This window comes from Mirounga leonina, unplaced genomic scaffold (assembly GCF_011800145.1).
Source record: "Mirounga leonina isolate KUSES-001 unplaced genomic scaffold, KU_Mleo_1.0 Mir_199, whole genome shotgun sequence".
NCBI lineage: Eukaryota > Metazoa > Chordata > Mammalia > Carnivora > Phocidae > Mirounga > Mirounga leonina.
This window is the reverse complement of record NW_023270498.1, coordinates 4,487,419-4,508,932: the sequence shown is the minus strand read 5'-3', so window position 1 is coordinate 4,508,932 and position 21,514 is coordinate 4,487,419. Positions and strand designations below refer to the sequence as shown.

The 21,514-nt window shown below is 54.4% G+C and overlaps 1 protein-coding gene across 2 annotated transcripts in view; it reads left to right on the top strand.

Moving 5' to 3' along the window:
- GRB10 (growth factor receptor bound protein 10) overlaps positions 1–18,781 on the top strand; it is a 173,260-nt gene extending 154,479 nt beyond the window's left edge. For both annotated transcript variants that reach the window (XM_035026488.1, XM_035026489.1), the window contains 6 exons: positions 6,321–6,398; positions 7,245–7,361; positions 8,200–8,266; positions 8,470–8,557; positions 17,049–17,142; positions 18,246–18,781. In XM_035026488.1, coding sequence (XP_034882379.1) covers positions 6,321–6,398; positions 7,245–7,361; positions 8,200–8,266; positions 8,470–8,557; positions 17,049–17,142; positions 18,246–18,392 — 591 coding nt within the window. In that variant the 3' untranslated portion in view covers positions 18,393–18,781. The remainder of the gene's footprint in view (positions 1–6,320; positions 6,399–7,244; positions 7,362–8,199; positions 8,267–8,469; positions 8,558–17,048; positions 17,143–18,245) is intronic.
- The last annotated feature ends 2,733 nt before the right edge of the window (positions 18,782–21,514 follow it).

The following is a 21,514-nucleotide window of genomic DNA, read 5'->3' as shown; positions in this document are numbered from 1 at the left end:
GGTGGTGCATGGAAGCGGGGGACTGTGCTGGCTGAGAGCCCGTGGTCTAGAGAAATAGAAAGAGAAAGCCCAGACCGGGAGACAGGGAGAGACAGCAAACAGTCCGCCAGGGGGGTTAATGCTTTCCGAGACTGAGCATCGGACTCTAGCTTCCCGAAAAGCTGGGGCCCCGAGGGAAACGTGGCACGCCGTGCAGCTCGCCATGGCGCCCGATGGACATGGCATCTCCTGCCGACACATTCTTAAAGGGGACTGTTGCACAGAACCTCACACGGGAAGGTGCCCTAGGCAGCAGCTCACGGTGACTGCCAAGGTGTTTCCTGTGGCAAAGGCTCGCGTAACAGCAGAGAACGCCTCCCTTCTGCGTTCCCACGAGATGTCCCTTTGTGCACATCTTTGCGCCACGTGGTCGCAGTTTCTTATGTATATAAGGCCCGTGGGCATTACACGGTAGTTGCGCATGCTGGTTGTGCAAGATGAACGGTGAGGGGTCAGGAGGAGAAGTTGTTTTGGTCAGCTGGGGCCGAGGCATCTCTTTACGAAAACCCCAGCCTTCACCGAAGCTTTCAGCGGGGCAGAGAGTCAGGGCGGAGCCCCCTAGAGAAACGGACGCACGGAAGGAGGCGTAGCTCACGACCCTTTGGAGATGCCAGAGAGCACAAGCTCCAAGGACGGGCATCCCGTAAGCCTCTCTTTCCCAGAACCGTGCCTTGTTTGATTTTTGCCGCCGATAAAACAAAGAAGGGTTAAGCGTAAAATGTTCTGATTTCGTAATCGGGGAGTGTTGGTACAGGACGTCGGCGACTCCTTTACAAGCCCGCTTCAGAAGTAGGGGACGGCCATTCAGAGGAATACTCCTCGGTGACACAAAGAACGAGGTTCTCTCTGGAGTATGTTGTGGGAAAATTTCCAGGACGTATTACTAAGAATTAAAAAGCGAAGTGCTACCTTTGTTGTAGGAGCAAGGAAAGGAGAAGCTAAAACGCACCAGTGCGTTTGCCCGTGTGCACGTGAGCCCTCGGTGAGACTGCTGGGGGGCAGGGCGGGCACGGACCCGCACACTCGGGGGCGGATGTGGGACGGACGTCTTGACTGGTTTCTGTATGTGATTTTCTGGATCTGCGGATACGTAGTCTATTGGAAAAAGCAGAAAAGGAAGTGGGAGCACATCTGTGAAACCTGTGGGTTTGGTGCTTTGGGGTAGCACACGGTAAATCCAGGTAGCGAAGTCTCCCCTCGGCCTCATGCGTGAGGAAGCAGGGCCGGCGGGACAGGACAGGACAGGACAGGACGGGACGCTCCTTGGGCGCTGGTGTAACAGGACCGGGCACAGGGAGGGAAATGCACAGAACAAGCAATGCCAGTAACATCCAACTTTATTATTAGCGCCAACAGGAATGTGTCCCGTCGGTTGTTAGTGTATTGGGAACGTTCGTGAGCACTTGCTGTCAGTGGGCTGCTCATCACTTCTAACCTGCGGCCCCCTCCCCGTCGTCCTCCTCACCGGACCGATGGCAGATCTGAAGCCCCTCGCGTCCTGCCCAGGGGGCCGGGGCTGGGGGGTCCTGGCGTGAGGCACGGTCGGCTCCAGAGCCACCCTCTGTGACAGCCAGCAGGAAGGGGACGCCTGTCCACGTCTGCATGTGGCCCCGTTGCCTCCAATCAGCCCAGACCCCACATGCCAAAGTGCCATTCCCGAAGGAGGTGGGGGACCTGGACCCAACGGCCACCAGTGTGGTCGTGACGGGCTCTGGGCCAGTGTAAGATGACGCAAAGGCTGAGTTGCCTTCGGTCCCAGCTGGTCAGTAACGCGCGAGGCATCTTGCCGCCACCGAGCAGGCTGGTGGACCTCATCCCACGTGAGACTTCCTTACTTCGCCCTCCTCCCCTCACTGTCCCGTCTCAAACGGCCTTGGTCTCAGAGTGGGAAGCATACTCAGAAGACCATAGCCCCTTGCCTTGCCCCCCGGTGTTACCTTCAGAATGGGGCGTATTTCCTTCCAGGGGTCAGGGCCATTTGAAACCATGGGGAGACCTTACAAAGTGCCTTCTGTTCTCTCAGCCCAGCTCCCGGATGTGAGCATAGACTCCGGTCCCTCATCTGTCCGTCTCCCTGACCGGGAGAAGGTCCATCCGTCCACCCTCCCTGCACTTGCTCCGTGCCGGGTCTCGGTCCGGACGTCATCTTGCCTGGTGCCCCCCAACATTCTCTTGGAGAGCCGGGACTGCCTGGCGCTCAGGACATAATAGATGCTCAGAAAAATTGAGCTGAATGACGGCAGGAATCACCCAAACTCATGTGTCCAGCTGTGACCCTTTCTTTTCTGACGCTCTTCCTCCCTCTCGTCCACCGGGTGTCCTGGGCAAGGCTGGCCTTGACCCAGGGCCGGCGGGGTCAGGGGGTGGGGGCTTGGACCTCAGAGAGTCTGGGTCTTGGGCCGGAGTCCCAGGGGTCTTGCCTGCGCAGACTAAGGAGACGCTGGGCTGCACCTTTTCACGGTTGATTGGAGGTCTTGTAGGTACTAAGTGATGGCAGGTCCCCCGAGCTTGAGCCCTAGTCTGTCCCGTTCCCCAGAAGGGGGTCAGACGGACGTGTCCTCACGTTGCCTTTCTGCTGGCCCCGGTGTATCCAGGAGTCACTCCCGAGTGATGGATAATCCCGCAGTGGCAGTTTGCGTTGTCCTAAAATCCCAGGGCTTGTTGGAGAGGAACACCTTATTTTGAATTAACCAAGGACCTTTCTGTGCCTCTAAGTACCGTCACAGGTATTCCTTAGAGAGGAGCTTGAGCCTGCGTAGGAGCAGATGGGCACCGCTGTCCTCAGATACGCTCAGGGGGATAACGCCGGCGGGCAGTACCTGCTGCTGTCCCGCGGTCCTTCCTATTACGTGGTTTGTACGTAATTTCATAGCCGCGGGGGCGCTGTGGAGGGAGCACATTAGCTCCTCCGCCCCCTTCTAGGAGTTTCTGAAAGTGCCGTAGAGATTCCTCCCCAGCAGGGGGGCGTGGCTTCATGAGCGCGGGTTTCTGTCCGGGAGACTTGCTGTCGCGACGCAGCAGGTCCCATGTCCCTCAGAGACCGTCGCCCCCTGCACACTGGCCCCCGAGAGCCCGCTCAGGTTTCCTGTCCGTCAACAACCGAGTAACACTGCTGCTCATTTGTACGCCTCCCGCAAGACCGTAGCTCCCTCACGGTCGAAAGCACAGCCTGTACTCGCGTTGGTTCCTGGAGCTGAGCCTGGCAACATGAACGATGACCCTGAACCCGGTGCAGTCTTGGCACGAGGAAATAAGCTTCTGTCTCGCTTAAGAATGTAAATGTTAAATGCTCAAGTCCACTCCAAGAGAAAGGGCGCGGCGGCGTGCTCTGTAAGTCACCGTGTGCACCACGCCTGCCCATACGACATCACGTGGGGGGGCTGCCTCGGAACATGGGGCACGTTGAGTCTGCGTAGAGGCAAGAGGCCCCTTCTCCTTAATGTGGGACCGTCTCTGCGGTCCCTCTCCAGACAGAAGCCCAACATCAGCTGTCGCCCACCTGCCTTCTTTGAGAAAGCGTCCGAGAGTGTCGCATCCAAGCAGATGGCAATGGGAAATAAGAAACATTTTGCCAAAACGGGGGGCGGGTAATTCTGTGGCCACGCGTTCTTCTATTCAGGCAACCGAAGGAAGCGTAAAGGAAAAAGATTGGTTGGACCGTAAGTATCTCTTTAAAACCCACTCACCTAAAATAAAAAGGAAAATAATATTAAGTAATGGGCACTGTAGGTTGTGTATGTGGAGGGTAAATAATCTAAAAACCATCAAGGGCTTGTACCAATAACACTACCACCCTGGGGGCTGGAGTATTCATTTGTAAGTGGGAAAAACAAGAATTCCTAGTCGTGGAACTGTGAAAACTAAGTGTCGGAAAGAGACAATTTCTTTGGTAATTAAGGCAAAAATAATACTTAAAGACTACAGTACAAGTAAAACACAGCTTGATACCTGCTTAAAGACAAGCTAGTTAGATGGTTCGTGGGTCGAGGACGAGTCCTCTGGCTGAATTATTGGAACGGAGAGCGGTCTCGGGGCCGTCCTGGACAGGGTGTGTGCATGTGTGTGTGGGGGGTGCCTTTTCCCTTCTTTTTCTTTGGCCTTAATTTGATTTTTCTATAATGTTTTGAAAGGGATCCTGACGTCTTTGGTGTTAAGCCTTACGTTTTCAGCTGTGTTTCAGACCAAAACGTTGCCTCCAGTTTAGTTGCTGTTGGTCGTGTTTGTATAATTATTCGATTCAGAGTATTTGTACGTACACGTGTGTGCATGCACACCACACACACACATCTGCTTAGATGAATACACACGTGCACACAGACACATGTAGGTGCGTGTTACTAGGTCACACAAGTTTAGAAGAGTTACGTCTCCTTGACATCGATTCTTCGGTCCTTCCGAAATTGCTCTATTATCTGCATCAGCGCTGCCCGCCCCGCAGTCTTATCCACCTGACATTACTACACGTACATCAGTATGTTCTCAAGTGGTGTTCGCGCGGTTTTTCTCCTTCTCTCTGTTTTTCTGCCTTTCCGGGTCCTCGTGTTCAGGGTGCGTCTCTGACAGACATCGTGTAATCGCATCTTCACTGATCATCCTCACGTTCTAATTGGCATATTTGTTGGGAAGGATATCCTTCAGTGGATTATTAATATTTGTGCTTAAGTCTGCCATTTGCTGTTTATTTTCAGTTTGTCCCACCAGCCTGTATTCTTCTTTTTCTCCATTTAAAAAAAATTATTTTTGGCAGGGGAAGACTCATCAGTTAGTTTTATTTCTACTTTTCACCCCCGTCCACATCATTTCTCTCTTTCCTGGTGGTCACCCTGCTGTCACCGTATGCATCTTCCCCTCGCCAGACCCCAGCGTGCCCAGGTGGCCCCATCGCATCTGGGCCGGTGTGAGGAGCCTTCGAAGTATCTCATCCTAGGCTTTAGTTCTTCCCGTTTCTTAAGCCACTTGAGACCTAAAAGAGACTCTGTTGTTATTTGAATTCCCTGCACGTCTGCACTGATTCTTTCCTGGATTTGCGTTCTTCTCAGGGACCAGGGACATGCGCAGAGTTCTCCCAGCGTGGAACCGTGTTCTGTCTCACCTCCACTGTTGAGGGAACTGTCCACGGACCATGGGGTCCCTTCTGCCCACCGCCCCCAGTTCCACTGCCTTCTCTCCGCGTGTCCTTGGAACTCAGCTGTCCTCCACTTGGGGCTTCTGTGACCATGACATGTGCTCTTCCCCACTTGTGTTTGTCTCTCTGTCTCTGTTTTCTGCGGTCGAGCTGGGATGTGCCGGGACGTGGGTTTCTCCCTGGTAGCTGGCCCCTGGATTCTGTAGCCTGCTGGCTTTCCATCCGTTCTGGAAAATGCTTGGCCAGTAGCTCACCGGTTTTTCTGGCGGCCCGTGCCCCATCTTCTGGGAGTATCAGCACACGCATGGTAGACCTCTTGGTGGTATTCCAACACGTCCGTTCCAGTTACTAGAGGATACCCTGTAGGGTCGGGGCTGGAAATGAGTTACCTCTTGATAACTGTGCCTCCTTGCCCCACCTTCTTTCCCGTGTGGGCGAGTGGGGGACCAGGGTGCAGGCGGGGCGGGTACAAGCGTGCGGGGCTCTGCTTTTCGCCCGGGCACAGGAAGCGTGGATCACCGCTGGGAACAGGCTGTGTACATTCGAATCCAGAGCCCTTACTTTACCATGACCTTGAGCGACTTGCTTCACTTCCCTGTTCCATCTGTTCCTTGTAAAATGGGGATAAAGGACACGTTTCCTAACGTGGAGAGTAGCAAATGAAATAAAGCGCTTGGATCAGTACTTGGCCCATAGTAGCATTCAGTAAGGTTAACTGTGGTGCTCGATCTTTTTTATTTTTTTAGAGACTATTTATTTAAGACAGAGCGAGCAGAAGCAGGGGGAGTGGCAGGCAGAGGGAGAAGCAGGCTCCCCGCTGAGCCTGATGCGGGACTCGATCCCAGGACCCGGAGATCATGACCTGGGCTGAAGGCAGACACTTAACCGACCGAGCCCCCCAGGCGCCCCTCGATCTTACTGTTACATTGTCACTGCCTGCTTGTCCCCTGCCCACCCGGTGTGAGCAAGCTAGTTAGCCGCTCGTGTCCACGGGGGACAGGCATGCAGGACTGAGGCTGTGCGCTCACGGCGGCAGCTAGGGTCATCCCTCCCTGTTCTGTGCTCTGCGCGGTCCTTCCCTGCACGGGTCTGCCGCGTTCCGGGGCTTGGGGGGCTCCCGGGGCCCCGGCGGCTGACTCTGACCTTCCCCCTGCAGTACGGGATGCTACTGTACCAGAATTTCAGGATCCCGCCACCGCGGAAGGCCTTGCTCCCCTCCTTCTCCACGCCAGTGGTGAGTACAGCTGCAGCGTCCAGAAGGCAGGCTCCTTCCCAGCATCACAGCTGAGCGCGGGTAGTTTCTGGAGAGGTTGTCCCCAGAAGCCGCAGAGTGGGCTTGTGCGTGCTGCCCGGTCCCCTGCGGGGAGACAGGTTTGTCTGGTCAGCAGTGTGACTGCTGGGGACGGATCCTGCACCCTTCAGGGCGTGGCTCTGCTCAGGTGCTCAGGGACTGTCGCCAGCCACGTCCGGTTCGCCCGGGTCGCCCGTGGCCCTGTGGGCATGGGAGACCGTTAGGCTGGAGCCTTCCCTGGTGGGAACTTAGAGCTGGCAGCGAGTGTCCTTGTTCTCAGGACGTACTCGACTTCCCAAAGGTGCAGGAACCCTTCGTCCTCTCAAAACACGACCCTGATGCTCCTCCACGTCTGTTCCTGGGAGAGGCCAGGTGTCCACAGGGAGGGTCCGCGTGTCGCCCTGAACGGACCTCCTGGGGAGGGACTTGGTGGCTGCTGAGGGCTGAGCTCCCCCTAGCGTTTCCGCTTCTGTGACATGATCCAGTAGAGGCTGGGGGCCTGCGAGGGACCCCACTGCCCAAGCCCGGCGGCACCCCACGGCCTCCAGTGGCATTTGGATGCCGCCAGGGGACTGGAGCGTTTCTTATTCCCCTCAAGAGAAATCAAAGCCATCTTTAGTTCGAGGGCTCTCCTGCCACCGAATTTCCACCCGAACCTTAGAGTGGCGGTCGGGACGACCCCGTCACCCCTTCTCCTGGCCATCTTTAGGATGGGTTTGCACCAACTTTCCCGAGTGCCACGGGGGCCTGGTTCCCTCCACTTTAAGAACTTGTGGCCTTTCCTTCCAGCGCAGCGTCTCTGAGAACTCCCTCGTGGCAATGGATTTTTCTGGGCAAACAGGAAGAGTGATCGAGAATCCGGCCGAAGCCCAGAGCGCAGCCCTGGAGGAAGGCCACGCCTGGAGGGTAAGGCCACGGCCAGTCCCGTGGACGGGCCCCCTTGTGAGGGGCATGGCCCCCCCCACTGGTCTCCCAGAAGAATGGCCCTGTGGGTGCCGTCGGGGGGGATGAGGTGCTGGGGAGGGGGGAGGGTGGCATCTGAGTCTCAGCTCAGGGCTCCTCCACGTTCCTGGCACGCACGTCCCCCACTGGCTCCCGTGGGAGGAGCGGGGCAGGAGCAGAGCCCTCTGGCCTCGTGGCTCCCGCACAGAGCTGCTCCCGCTGGTGGGTGGTCAGTGGCCGTGTGTGGACAGCACGGAGCCCACCCACCCTGATGAGGCCAGCAGGCGCTCACATTGTGGCTCGACCACTAACCAGCTTCGTGGCCTCGGACAGTCTCTTCCCTCGGAGGTTCCTGCTCCTGACCTCCCAGCGGGAAGAGTGTCACCCTGATTTCAAATTCTCTGAGGTTTACAGAGAACGTACAAAACCTGAGCCCGCCGCTCTGGCTCAGAGAGTTCCCCGAACCGTAGCTTCAGAGCGGGTTGGAAAAGAACGGCCCCACAGCCTAGGGACTCTGTAGGCCAGTGTTTCAGTGGAGAAGCTCATGCCTCTCTCCCAGAACTTACCAGCAGTTTTCACCATGTGTCTTCTGTCTGCTTCAGTCCTGGGATCATCCAGATTCCCCGGGATGCCTGTGTTGTCACAACTGCCGCCAGGCGGGGGGCGGCCTCCGCTAGCTGTCCCTGCACAGCCAGGGGCGCCGCCACCCCGGCCAGGCCTCCCTGCCACGTGTGTGTCCCTGGTGGCCGGTGGGCCGTGTCGGTCTGCTGTCTTAGCACTCACACGGGCATTTCTTCCGCAGAAGCGAAGCACACGGATGAATATCCTAGGCAGCCAAAGTCCTCTCCACCCTTCTACCCTAAGTACAGGTAAGTGCAGCATGGCGGCCCGATCCTTCGAGAAGTAAAGAAGATGAAACCGCGCCCATCCCTCCCGGAGCTTCCCCAGACCGCCCTGGCCCGGTGTGCGCCAGGAGAGGTGTAGCCGTGGGAACCGGGGCCCCGCGCTGATCGCCGGTTCGCTGTACCTTCGGCGAAGCCAATCTAGCCTCCTTCTCTTTTCCCTCCCGCAGTGATTCATAGGACGCAGCACTGGTTTCATGGCAGGATCTCCAGGGAGGAGTCCCACCGGATCATTAAGCAGCAGGGGCTGGTGGACGGGTAAGGAAGCGTCGGCCTGGAGAGCGGGCATCTGCCGAGGTGATGTCGTGCTGGGCGCATGTTCTGGCTGGTTTCTCAGTGATTCTGGGGGGTGGGCAGTCGTTAGAGCCTCGGTTTAAAGAGGAGAGAATGTTGGGGCGCCTGGGCGGCTTAGTCATTAAGCGTCTGCCTTCGTCTCAGGTCGTGATCCCAGGGTCCTGGGATCGAGCCCCGCGTCGGGCTCCCTGATCGGTGGGAAGCCTGCTTCTCCCTCTGCCACTCCCCCGGCTTGTGTTCCCTTTCTCTCTTTCTGACAAATAAATAAAATTTTAAAAAAACATAAAGAGGAGAGACTGTGGCTCAGGCTCAGCGTGGTGCAGGGTGGGCTTAGCTAGCCAGTGGCCAAAGGGGGATTGCAACCCATTCTGTCCGTACTCCGTCTATTACCAACTTCCGCCTTTTTGTTGCAGTTCAGAGGGCCCAAGAGCACAAGCCGGTTATTTTCCATACTTCCCATATTTTTCAACAAGGCAGGGGCAAACGGAAGAAAAATGTTTTTGTTTACATTTTATCGGGTAGCTTTTGCTGAGAACAAACAACCCCAAACCTTCGTGGCTTTAGGCCACAGAGCTGGATCATTTCTCACAGTTGGAGTCGGTGGAGTGTGTCCTCACCAGGGCCAGCTCGGCTGGGGTGGGTGTCGCAGTTGGCTGCGGAGATGGGGCGACTGGGTGTGTGTGCCAACTGGCTAGCCTGGGGACACTCACGCCGTGGCGGTCACGGGTCCCAGGAGTAAGAGAGATCAAACCCCGATGCACAGGACCTTCTCAGGGCTGATACCCCATCGGCCAAAGCACGCCCCACAGCCTTGCTCCCAGGGCCATGGGAAGGGCTGCCCAGGGACCTGGATGCAGACCTGTGTCCTCGCTCCCCGCTCCCAGCAGGAGGCGCACTCTGGTTTTCCTGCCCTTCATCTGTTAAACGTTTTGCTATAGAAATTTAAAGATTTACCCAGGAGAGAAGAGGATAGTGAGCCCCCACGTAATCCTTGTCTGGTTTTGACAGTTTGCTAATTTTAGTTTGTCTGTGTCCCTTCCCAAGTGATCGGCTCCTCCACACCCCCTTCTCCTTCTGGGAGATTTTAGGGTAAATCCCAGACATTCTAAATTTTTACCAGTAAACATAGTGTGTCTCTAAAACATAAAGACCCTTGTTTTCTGATACAACCACAAAATCACTGTTACTCTTAACGAAATAAGCAAGAATTCCTTAATATCATCTAAAATCCAGTCTGGGTTCAAATTTCCCTAATTGCTGTGAAAAGAAAAAAAAAAAAAAACCTTTAAATCGAGTTGGTTCAAGTCGGGACCGACAGATTGCATTTGGTTGATAGGTCTCTTGAGTGTCCTCAGATACGATGGTCTCCCTCTGCTTCCCTTCTCTTCCTCTTATTCGCCTGTTATTAGTTGAAGTAGTGGGTGAGTTCCTAGCCTCAAACGTAGCTAAACGCTTGACTTTTCCCTCAAGTAAGAGGGTCAGCTTGGAGAAGAATGATTTGGTCTTCTTACCACAGTCCCGTAGTGACAAATGAGCTGTTGTTCGTTTCAACTATGATTATGTACTTAGATTCTTTTTTTTTTTTTAAAGATTTTATTTATTTATTTGAGAGAGAGAGTGAGAGAAAGAGCACAAGAGGGGGGAGCGGGAGAGGGAGAAGCAGACTCCCCGCCGAGCAGGGAGCCCAATGCGGGACTCGATCCCGGGACTCCAGGATCATGACCTGAGCCGAAGGCAGTCGCTCAACCAACTGAGCCACCCAGGCGCCCTGATTATGTACTTAGATTCTTAAGCATTGGACTTATTTCGGTCAAAACTTACTACTTTTGATGCTCAGCATGCCCTCCCTTTGGCCAACAGGACTTGTTCAAGTTGGTCCCTGAGTTCTTTGGACCCACCACGAGCAGTGTTGGATTCCAGGTGTGACGGGAGAATGTTCGGCTCCCGTGAACGTTTCTCTTCAGAGCCTCATTCTTTCTAGTGGGAAATGGTGTCTGGACACCACAACCTATAGACCTTCTCCAGGGACAGAGTTAGGACACAGGCCTTTTTTTTTTTTACAGTGAAAAAGAAAAGTTTGAAACCCTTTCTTTGCAGGGTTCACGCTGATAAACGGCCAGATCAGCTGTTAGAGTACAGGGTTTTTACTTTGATTTGACTGTATTTCTCTTCTCTTACTCCGAAAATCTTACTAAAGACATAATCATTTGTAAATACTTATTTTCCCCTCTGTCTTGTCACATCTGGAAAATATTCATGTGGTCCTTGTAATCCTGAAGGCACGTTCCAGGCAGGTCGTGTTCAAGCACCATGGTTAAAGTCTTTCCTCTCTGGGGTTCTGACAACAAAGCATCATGCAGTCCGTGAGGTTCATTTGTCTCCGTTTGCTTTTGATTTTTGTCAGTGGATCTGATTTGTTTTCCCTTCGGCTTAATGCTTCCCGTTGACTTCTATAAAACACTCCCCCGGTTCGAAAGTCAGAACAGTGAAACCAGGCAGATTCCCTGCGGACTCTCCTCTGCCCCCTGCAACTCCCCCACAATCGGAACCCATTTTGTGGGGTCTGTTCATCCTCCCGTTGTTTTCGGTTTGAAGGTAAGCAGAGCGTTTCTGCCTCCTGTTGGGCCCCCCCACCGAAACACAGGTACAGGGCCGAGTGTCAGGTGCACCTGCTGTGGGAGGGTCCCCGAGCCGCCGGCGGGGGTCTGCCCCGTCTCGTGCTCAGCGTTGCCGGGCTGACGGTGGAACACCTGGGGCGCCATCGCTTCATATTCCGGCTGGTGTCTCTGCTGGTGGTCCCCAGACCGTGGGCGACGGCTTCCCCACGGCCCCGCAGGCTGCAAGGGGGCGTCCGTCTTTCTCATCTGCCGTTGGGGAGGCCAAGCCTCTTTTCAAAAAGTAAGAATTTGGGCCTTTCTTCTTTTTTGCCATTCTGAAAACTGTCTTTATGTATTTTGCCCAAAGTTCTCCATCTGTTTTTTTGCGATGTCTTTCCTACGTCATCATGTGGCGTTTTGACTTTGCTTATGGCTTGTGTTTGTTTCCTGTTTGGTTTGGGTTATACGGACTTTTTTTTTTTTTTTTTGAAGGGGTTATACAGACTTCTTTTTTTTTTTTAAAGATTTTATTTATTTATTTGACAGAGAGAGAGACAGTGAGAGAGGGAACACAAGCAGGGGGAGCGGGAGAGAGAGAAGCAGGCTCCCCGCTGAGCAGGGAACCCGACGCGGGGCTCGATCCCAGGACCCTGGGACCATGACCCGAGCCGAAGGCAGACACTCAACAACTGAGCCACCCAGGTGCCCCGGGTTATACAGACTTCTTAACGTAAATTTTACGTGGGCACATTTATCCTTCGTGTCCCTTTTCCTTCTGGATTTTTTTTAACGTAAATTTTACATGGGCACATTTATCCTTTGTGTCCCTTTTCCTTCTGGATTTTTGAGTCCTTGTCATGTTTTGGCCGCTCCGAAATCATAAAGGAGTTTCTTCCTGTTCTATTCTAGGACTCAACATTGTTTCTCTTCTTTCCCCGTCTTTGTTCTTCGCCTTTTCTGTCCATGTGTCTGTTTTTGTTTGTCTAGATCCCAGATACATTCAGAACGTATTTATCCTGGGATGCTGTGTAAACAACGAGTCCTATTTGTTTTTTCTATGTGGCTATAACCTTGCTCCAAATTAATTATTTGAAAGGTCACCCGTATCCTGCAACAGTCCTTTGCTAAAGCATTAGAAACGAATCCGTTTGCAGCCGTGAGCTGCATCAGAAGGGAGCCCCACGGTGCTCTGACGACATCACCACAATGGCCACAGGGTCCGTTCCAAGGAAGTTCAGCGGTTCCCTTGCCAGGGGGCTTCATAGTGCCCACAAAAGTGAAGGTTCCAGAGCGGGTGGGATTTGGTGCCGTGGCCACTCGTGTCCCTCCCGGGGCCCAGGGCAGTGATGGTGGCACCTTCGTCCCTCTGGAGCGGACGGGACCTCGGAGGCCATGTGAGGACGTGTGTGATCGGAGGAGGCTCCCCTGTGATTCCCAGACGAGGCCCAGCCAGGCCCACTGTGCCTTAGAGGGGCGGCCCCGGTGCGTGGGGGCTGTGCAGTCGCTCAGCACACTCGGGCCACTCAATGGTGTGTCTGCACCTGCTTTGTTTTGTTTTTTAAGATTTTATTTATTTATTTGAGAGACACGGCACGAACCGGAGGTAGGGGCAGAGGGAGAGGGAGAAGCAGAAGCAGGCTCCCCGCTGAGCAGGGAGCCCGATGCGGGGCTCGATCCCAGGACCCTGAGAGCATGACCTGAGCCGAAGGCAGACGCTTAACCGACTGAGTCCCCCAGGTGCCCCATGTTGGCACCTCTTTTAAAAAAAACATGTTTGTCTTTCACCACTTCCTAGAACCCTTGTTGGCAAGGTTTCTGTCCTTTCAGGCTTGGAGACGAGGGTATGCGTCACCTCTGTCACCTTTCCTCCCACAAGGCAGCCCTCCTGCTGGCATCTGCCCCATTAATAAGCAGGGGTTTCTCTCTGGCATAATCTTCAGTCCCGATGTCAGGCTGACGAAACGAGCATCAGGATAATGGGACCCATTCAGGTGTCGTCCCAGTGAGAGGCCAGACTTCCATTAATTCCTGGGCGCTTAGGGAGAAAATGTGTTGGGAAAACAAGGTAAATGAAATAATCAGTTCCTAATCTTAACTGATCCCTGCAGAGAGATAATGAAGGGAAACCAATTTAGAGAGCCCAACAACGCAGAGAAAATGACTGAAAGTCAGCCCTAGCCTCAAATGACATAGGGAGTCAGGAAAAGGGGCCGGAAGGAGACAACGGAGCCTGGAGTCGATCCGAGAGAAGTCTTTGAAATCCCCGGTATCCAGGTGCCCTGAAATCGCTGCCCACCTCCTTCCCCTCTTGCACCCACAGCCCATCCCACAGCCCGGAGGAGGATTCTGCCAATCTAGGGCAGATCTGGTTCTGTGGTCTTCTCTGTGAAATACCCCCCGATGGCTTACGTCCTCTCCTGCAGCATTTCCGGCTCTGTCCCCCACCCTCCCCACCCTGGCCTTGCTCACACTCGGGTCCAGCCCCACCTGCCCCTCTGCGGCCCCCAGTTCCCAGCTCTCACTGTTTGTGAACTCCAAAGAAGCACGCCACTCCTCCGCTGGGTGGAAGGAAACTTCTTTGTCGAGATTTGAGTTCTCGGCAGCGTTTCCACCCCTCACCCACCCCCCCATGGCAGAGAGAGGGGTCCTGTCCCAGGGCTAACCTAGCGCCCCCATCAGCGCCCTAACAGGGCTCGCCAGCCATGGAGGGACCGTCCGTACACACCTCCTCAGATTTTACCCGTGGCCCTGTTGATCCTGGAAGCCAGGGTTCGTCCGTGATAAAGGCTGGCTGTGTGACCCTGGGGAATTTGCTTAACTTCTCTGTGCCCCGCTTTCCTCAGCTTGAAATGAGAACAATGACAGGGTCACCGTGGGGACTAACGGAGTTGACACGTGCGCAGAGCCTCACTCGTGACCCTGAGCCGTGTTGCTCCGTGGACCACTCTCAGCCCCTGGCGCAGGCCCCTCTCTGCTTTAGGAGCCCGCCGGTGAGCACATTTGCAAGAGCTCCCCCCATATGCGGTCCTCACCGCTTTCCTTCCTGTGGTGCGTTCCAGATTTCTTTCTTTTTTTTCTTTTTTAAAGACTTTTATTTATTTGCCAGAGAGAGAATGAGAGTGAGAGAGAGAGGGAACACAAGCAGGGGGAGAAGCAGGCTTCCCGCTGAGCAGGGAGCCCGATGTGGGGCTCGATCCCAGGACCCCGAGATCATGACCTGAGCCGAAGGCAGACGCTTCACCCACTCAGCCACCCAGGCCACCCCTGTGTTCCAGATTTCTTGATCTGGCTGCGTCACCAGGCACGTGCGGTCCTCCTGGGACCTGTCCCTGCAGAGGTCCCTTGGGCCATCAGCGGGTCTCTGCGGTTTGTGGATGGCGATCCCGTGGGTCCTGCGCTGTCATGCACGGCTCCGTGTCCTCAGCAGCCAGGCTCCTCATCGGGCTGCTGGACGGGTGTTAACGTGTTGTGCAGCCCCAGGCGGAGAAGGCCAGTCATGGAGCTGATCGGTGGCAGTTCAGGGAGTCCTGCGAACTCCTGAGCCACACGCTTTTCAGCCCACAGGCTCCTCCGAGTTAGTAATCTTTGCAGACAGCCAGCCATTGGTCATGACCTCGAAATCCCAAGCATTTGGGGAGGCCTCAGCACTTGCCAGGGTCCTGCCCTGGAGGGAGGCTGCCGGGCAGAGCCTTCCTGCCACTCTGGCTCCTCCGGGGTCACGTTCAGCTGCTGTATGCACCTGTCTGCAGCAGGCAATGGCCGGGAGCTAACTAAGGTGACAGGAGAGACAGGGACAGACCAGCCTTTCCTGTCACACAGCCTGGTGTCCAGGGAGCTCCCGGGTTTCTGCTGGAATGGTGGCTTCTTTGGAATGAAATAACCCAGAAGGCAGATCTTTGTGGAAGACAACTGTGGCGTGTGGCTCTGCCCAGGAGTGGGGGGAGACCCCACCGGCCCCTCGAGGGGCCGCGTGGCAGACGCCCCACACCTACACCCCACGTGGGGCCTGCGATTCTTAGCGCTGCCCGCCTCCCCCGCCCCACGAGTCGTGGGAATCTGTTTTCCCAGACGGTGTTTGCAAAAACCTACCTCCTGGGAACGCTGGAGCGAAGGGGGTGTGGTCACGCAGGACTGGAAAACCCTGTGCTTGAATCCCTAGGCGCCCACGGTGGATATTCCCGTTTAAAGGCACTGAGAAGCCCTGTAGTAAAATAAAACCCCCGTCCGCCTTTTTCATACAGGACTTTGCCATCCCGGGTAGCTGCTTTCCATCTTAACAGTAGAGTCCAGAAGCAGAGGACGGCGCCTGTGACAGTCATTTGGTTTGAACACGGTTCTTTGTCACGTGGATTCTGGTGTGGGGGTTTTTTCCTCTTCCTTTCCCAGGGACACCTGGCCCTACTTCGTTGTGCTATTTGGATTTTTATGTACTTTTTATCCTGAAATAAATTCACATCGTGGGAAAGTTGCTAAGTCATATAATGAACTCCTATGTGCATTTTCTCAGATAACCTAGCTGTCAACATTGGGGCTTGTTTGCTTTATCATAGGCTCCTTCCCTCCCTCCCTCCTTCCTTTTTTTGTCTGAACCCTTTGGGAGGAAAGTTACAGAGAGCATGAGGTCCCTTGTATCCTGTTTATTTCAGTAGAAAATTTGTAAGACCAAGGACTTCTCTTCCATAACCATAGTACCGTTGTAAGAATCAGGAAGTAGGGGCGCCTGGGTGGTTCAGTCAGGTAAGCGTCTGCCTTGGGCTCAGGTCATGATCAGGGTCCTGGGATCGAGTCCCGTGTCAGGCTCCTGGCTCAGCCTGCTTCTCCCTCTGCCTCTGTGCCTGCCGCCTGCTTTCGCATGCTCTCTCTCCTCTGTCTTTAATAAATAGATTAGATAGATAAAACCTTTATTAAAAAATTGGGAAGGGAACATCCATGTGGTTCTGATCCCAAATGCACACACTTATTCTGGTGCTGCCAGTGGTTCTGATTACAGCCTTCGTGGAAAAAGAAAACGTCTCAATTCTAAATATGTCTATGGGGGCGCGTCTCCTTAGGTTTCGTCCTTCGTGGACACTTGTTACGCGAAGAAGCCAGTTATTACAGGGTGCACCTCGGCTGGGGCGCGTCCGGGGGCTCGGGGCTCGGCCGGGTTATCACTTTGCAGGAGAGGACGTGGGGTTCCCACTAGCTGGGCAGGGTTGGCAGATTGTCTCGTTGCTGGCGGTGTTGCCTCTCGAACACTCGGTGGTGAGGACATCGGCGGGTTTCTCTGACGGACAGTCGCTGTGTTTCCCTTTGAAATAAATAAGTACCAGAGGGGTGATGGTTTGAGAATGAAATACTCTGTTTCTCATTCGCTCCCGTTGACGACCTTGTCCTTAATGGGGACAACCCACGGCGGTTGCTAAACAGTTGCGCACCCATCATTCCTTCCTGTTTGTTCAGCTGCCCTTCTGCTCTGAGGAAGAGCTCTTTCTTCTCCTCTCTTAATGTACTTGCTCATTTATTTATAATACTGGTGTTTACTCACAGATTCTTGCCTTTTTTCTCTGGGTTCTAGTCTGCCCCTTTTGATAGTTATTGTGATGCTGCGTCCTGGGTCATGACGCTTTGAACTTTGAACTTGAGGACTTTGCGGCGCACGTTGTCCAGCCGCTTCGTATCCTTGCCCGGCCGTGGCCCCAGAGCTCTTTCAGTGGAGAATGACAGAAATCTGTCCCCAGGCGTCCTGAACCGTCGTGGCTGCGCAAGCAGGGAAATGTGCATGTGTGTGTGTGTGAGTGTGTGTGCAGATAGACAAACGCACATCTCAAGTCTGGATTTTAAAAATGTACAATCAGCTGATTTTTTTCCATCCTCAGGCTTTTTCTCCTCCGAGACAGCCAGAGCAATCCAAAGGCTTTTGTGCTCACACTCTGTCACCATCAGAAAATTAAAAATTTCCAGATCTTACCTGTAAGTATTGATAACTTCTCACTGAGCCTTGTTGTGGTTTCCTGGGTTTATTCTGAATGCCATTTTCAAATCCTAAATGAACCGAACCACAGGTCGTTAAATATCAGACAGGTCCAAGCTGACCGGAGAGATGCTTCCCAGAGTCCCTTAAGAGGCTTGTTCTTTGAAATTGGGAACACACCTCCCAGAGTGCACCATTCAGGTGGGGGGGTAACATACACAAAGTTGACGTCAGATGTTTCTCATAATTAACTGATACGGTCTGCAGGTCATAATGTTCCTGAAATGTTTCCTGTGGGGCCCAAACCCGGGCCATGTTCTGCCTAGAGAGGGTGGTGAGGTCTTCTCCCCTCAGAGAGCCTCTGTCCAGTAGCAAAGGAAAGCTCCGGAAGGCTCAGTGTAACCAAAGGCATCTGTTTCACACCGTTGCACCTGCTGTTTGTGAAGCTTGCTTGAGCCCAGGACTTTGGCGTCTCAGGAATCACAGGGACAGAGCAGGAGGAGCCCAGGGCAGTCCGGTTAGCTTTTCTGGTGCCTTCCGGCTACGTCCCGATGATGCCCTCACTCTGCCCATGACCCTGGGCCAGGTTTCCCAGACTCCCACCTCCACGTAGTTATTATTGACACAGACGTCCTCGTTCCTCTCAGCCTCAAATCAAACGAAAACCTGTTTTATGGCGGGCGGCATGGGTAATGCCCATCCTCCCAAATAACCCCAAATTCTGGAAGCATCAGAGGGATAGTAATTGGAGACTCGAGAGCAACAGGACTTGAAAACGGGGTACACTGGTGCCCCTGGCTGTATTTTGGAGTCTGGAAGCTTTTCTGAGTTTATTAATCAGGACAGGTCTCAAACTGCTCCATACTCACCCTTTCACACCGCACTGCAGTCCTTGAACTTACCATTCTCCGGGTTCGGACCGGCCTTAGGAATGTTGCTCCTTCTGGAAGCTACCGTGGGGTCCCTCCATTTTGATGGAAATAGCTACCCAACATGGCAGGACCACCTGCCCTCACCGCTCCGTGGCAGTGACCCCATAGTCGCGCTCTTTGTCCCCAAGGGTGTGGCCCCTAACTCGGCGAGTGTTCTTGTGTCCCTCCAGTGCGAGGATGATGGGCAGATGTTCTTCAGCCTTGATGACGGGAACACCAAATTCTCCGACCTGATCCAGCTCGTTGACTTTTACCAGCTCAACAAAGGAGTCCTACCTTGCAAACTCAAGCACCACTGCATCCGAGTGGCCTTATGACCTCACATTGACTCTTGGCTGAAGACGGGAGGAAGCTGACACTGGAACGGGGACGGGGGTGGGGGGAGGGGGTTTGTGCGTCGCCAAGGACCCACGTCTGTTCTGCACCCCGGGGAGCAGGGTCCGTCAGGGCCCACCCGCCAGGATGGACTCGGGGCTGGACTCGAGGAACGATTTGCTGCTGCAGAGCCACGGGACCGCCTCCCTCCGCGCCGGCCAGGTTCGCGGAGGCGGGAGAGCGCGAGCGCATATTGGAGGACAAAAACGGGATCGATCGTCTTGGCTGGGCCACGTAGGAACGAGAACCGGAGACACGTAATTGGAAATGAACTCTTGCCCTGGAATAATCTTGACAATTAAAACTGATATGTTTACTTTTTTGTATCGATCACTTTTTGCACTCCTTCTTTGTTTTCAATATTGCTCTCAGCCCCGGTAGGAGGGGGTGCGGCTCTCCCGTGTGCGCGCGGGACGCAGGGACTGTGGCCAGGGGGCAGACTCCAGAGACTGAACCCGGGCCCCCAGGGGTTTCCAGAGGGTGGTGTCCACCCTGTGCGGGGGACCGGAGGTGGATTCATTCGGCTCCCAGGTTACATGCCACCCTCAGCCCTCCCCAGGATACTTGAAGTGCTTGTTTTTTTCTTTTTTTTTTTTCAATAAAAGGTGTCATCTGTGGTAGGCATTGGGCCCGTGGTGTGGACTCAGTCAGGTACCCGCTGCTGTGTGCACAGATGCTCCCTACGCCTGTTCCAGGTGAGCCCTCCACTGTTCAGGAGGCCCGGGTGCTCTGGAAAGCTCGCTGGCCCGCGGCACGGCAGGGCTGAGTGGCCTTGCCGCTAGCTGGACGTGGGGAGCATCGCTGGGACCCCCCCGAAGCGCCCAGTGTCCACCGCCCCCTCTCAGCCTGTTCAGAGCGATCGCTGCCTTACCCCTCACCCCCCACAGTGGCTTGGGGCCTTTCCCGGCTCTTCTCCCTCCAGGGGTTAAAGGCCCTAAAAGGAAAATGGCCCCTGCTTGGCTGCCGGTGGTGGCCCGCAGGTTTCCATGGTGATAAAGACGTGAACATTGGAAAGGGCACGTCTGCAGCCTGGCATGGAAAGGTCCTCGCTCGATGACCTCCGTCCTACTGAAAAGCCCCATGAGCCGGCCCAGGCGGAGGCCCCCCCTTGGCGGGCTGGCACTCAGAAGTACCTCACGGCCCTTGTGGGCATTGAAGAGTCCGGTCAACACAACACTGCTTCCCCTCCGGGGCGGGGCAGGGGAGGCTGAGTCACACAGTGGCTGGACTGCCCCCTGCCACCCCCTCTGCCCCGTCCCCTTAGCTGAGTCACCAGGTGTGACGGGCCGCGGATTTACCTGCAGTCTCTGCAAAGCAGAAAGGTCTCCCCTGACGGGCCTGGGAGATCTGGTCCCCCAGTGCCTGACTCCGCCGCACCACCAGGCCCCCCCGGCAAGCACGCGACCCGGTGGGACCCCCAGGACCCGCCTTGGTGGCGCCGCCGTGCTCTAAGCACCTCAAGGGTGTAGAAACACTGTATTTTAGTTTACAGGCCTCACTTTGCTTGTTTTCCACGAAACGTCTACTTACACAAATGCAGAAATTTTAGTAAGACGTTTTTCACCGTAAACGCGCTCAGTCACGTTTTCTTCCTCTTGTAGCCAGGTGATCTTTCAGACCGCCACCAGTCAGCTGAGTCCTGCCTGGCCGCAAGCTTCCAGGGCGCTCCCCCTCAGAGCAGTTCTTCGGTTACACTGTTAGACACTTTTCTCTTCACTGGTTGGAAGTAGAACCTGAAAGCGATTCTACGATTTCTGTGTTTCTCAGTGCGTAGACCGGTAGGATGAGACTCTCACACCCCTCTCCGCTCGACAGCTAGCATCCCCAGCATCTCGTATTTATAAACATGCATTTTATTTACAAGGAGCATGAAAGCTGGACTCTGACTCACGGTCTGTGCGTAGCTGGGTCGACGTCGTTTTCTGTACCTTCCCGGCCGCGGTGAAATGCTGGGTGGAGGGTAGGAGCCCGTGTGCCTGGTGGCTGGGAATCCCACCTGGAAGCAGCCAGTCCCTCAAGGATGCGGGCGCCCGGCCCGGCCAACCAGGGGCGGAAGGATGGTCAACTTTTATTTTTGTATTTAAATGACATGAATGTAAATGGAACAGCTCAGGGTCGTTTTGGAGCCTGTTGACTTTCTCTCTCTCTCTCTGCCTGTGATTTTCTTTTCTAAAAGGAAAACCCCCCACATAGCAGCCTGGACTTAGTTGGGAAGGAAATACCCAACGCTTTGGGTATTTGGAGTTTAAGTAGGTAAGCTCTGTTACCTTAGGTCTTCGAGTTCCAGAACGTTGTTTTGTTCGCTAAACCTTGGAGAAATATGTGCCTCAGTCTAGCTGTTTTATCTTCTCTGCTCTGCTCTTAATACCTGACGGTTTGACCAATTGATGCACCTGTCCGGGGCGGGACCTGCTCGCGGCGGATCGTGATGTCACCGGGCAAGCTCGCGGTGACCGTAACACGGCCTGACGTGTAGACCGTTTCAGGGAATGCAGAAGGTACCACGAGACGAAACCTTTATTCCACGTGCTTTGCCCCTTTCTGTACATAGCTCTTCGACTTGTGAACCTAAATGTAAACTTTCAGGTATTTTTGTACAAACGAGGGACTGATGTTCTGTTTCTTGTAATTAGAAATAAACATTACTACAGTGTTCTTCATTTTCCACTGCTCGTATGTCTGTTTCTGTATTTTGGAACACTCCAGCGGGCCCGCCCCTGAAAACCTTTGGAAATAACGTGGAATAGCAACAGTGCGCTTTCTTTGCACTGTTTAGACGCTAGCTGGAGTTGACCCGTGACACGCGGGCCGGGTGGCTCCGTGTCGCTGCAGGATGACCTCAGCCGTCTCTTCTCCCCGCACCTGCATTGCAGAGTGAGTCAGAGCTAGTCCGAGCTCCGCTCAGGTTTCGCAAACACCTCAAGGAACTCCTAAAAGTTTGCATTTGAGAAATCCAGTGGCTTTGTTAGTGCTGCAGTGGGACCATGACAATGGGTCAGACCCAGGTTTTCTAGTCAGATAAACTGACAGCAGGATGGAGAGAATGGATGCCCCATGTCCCTGC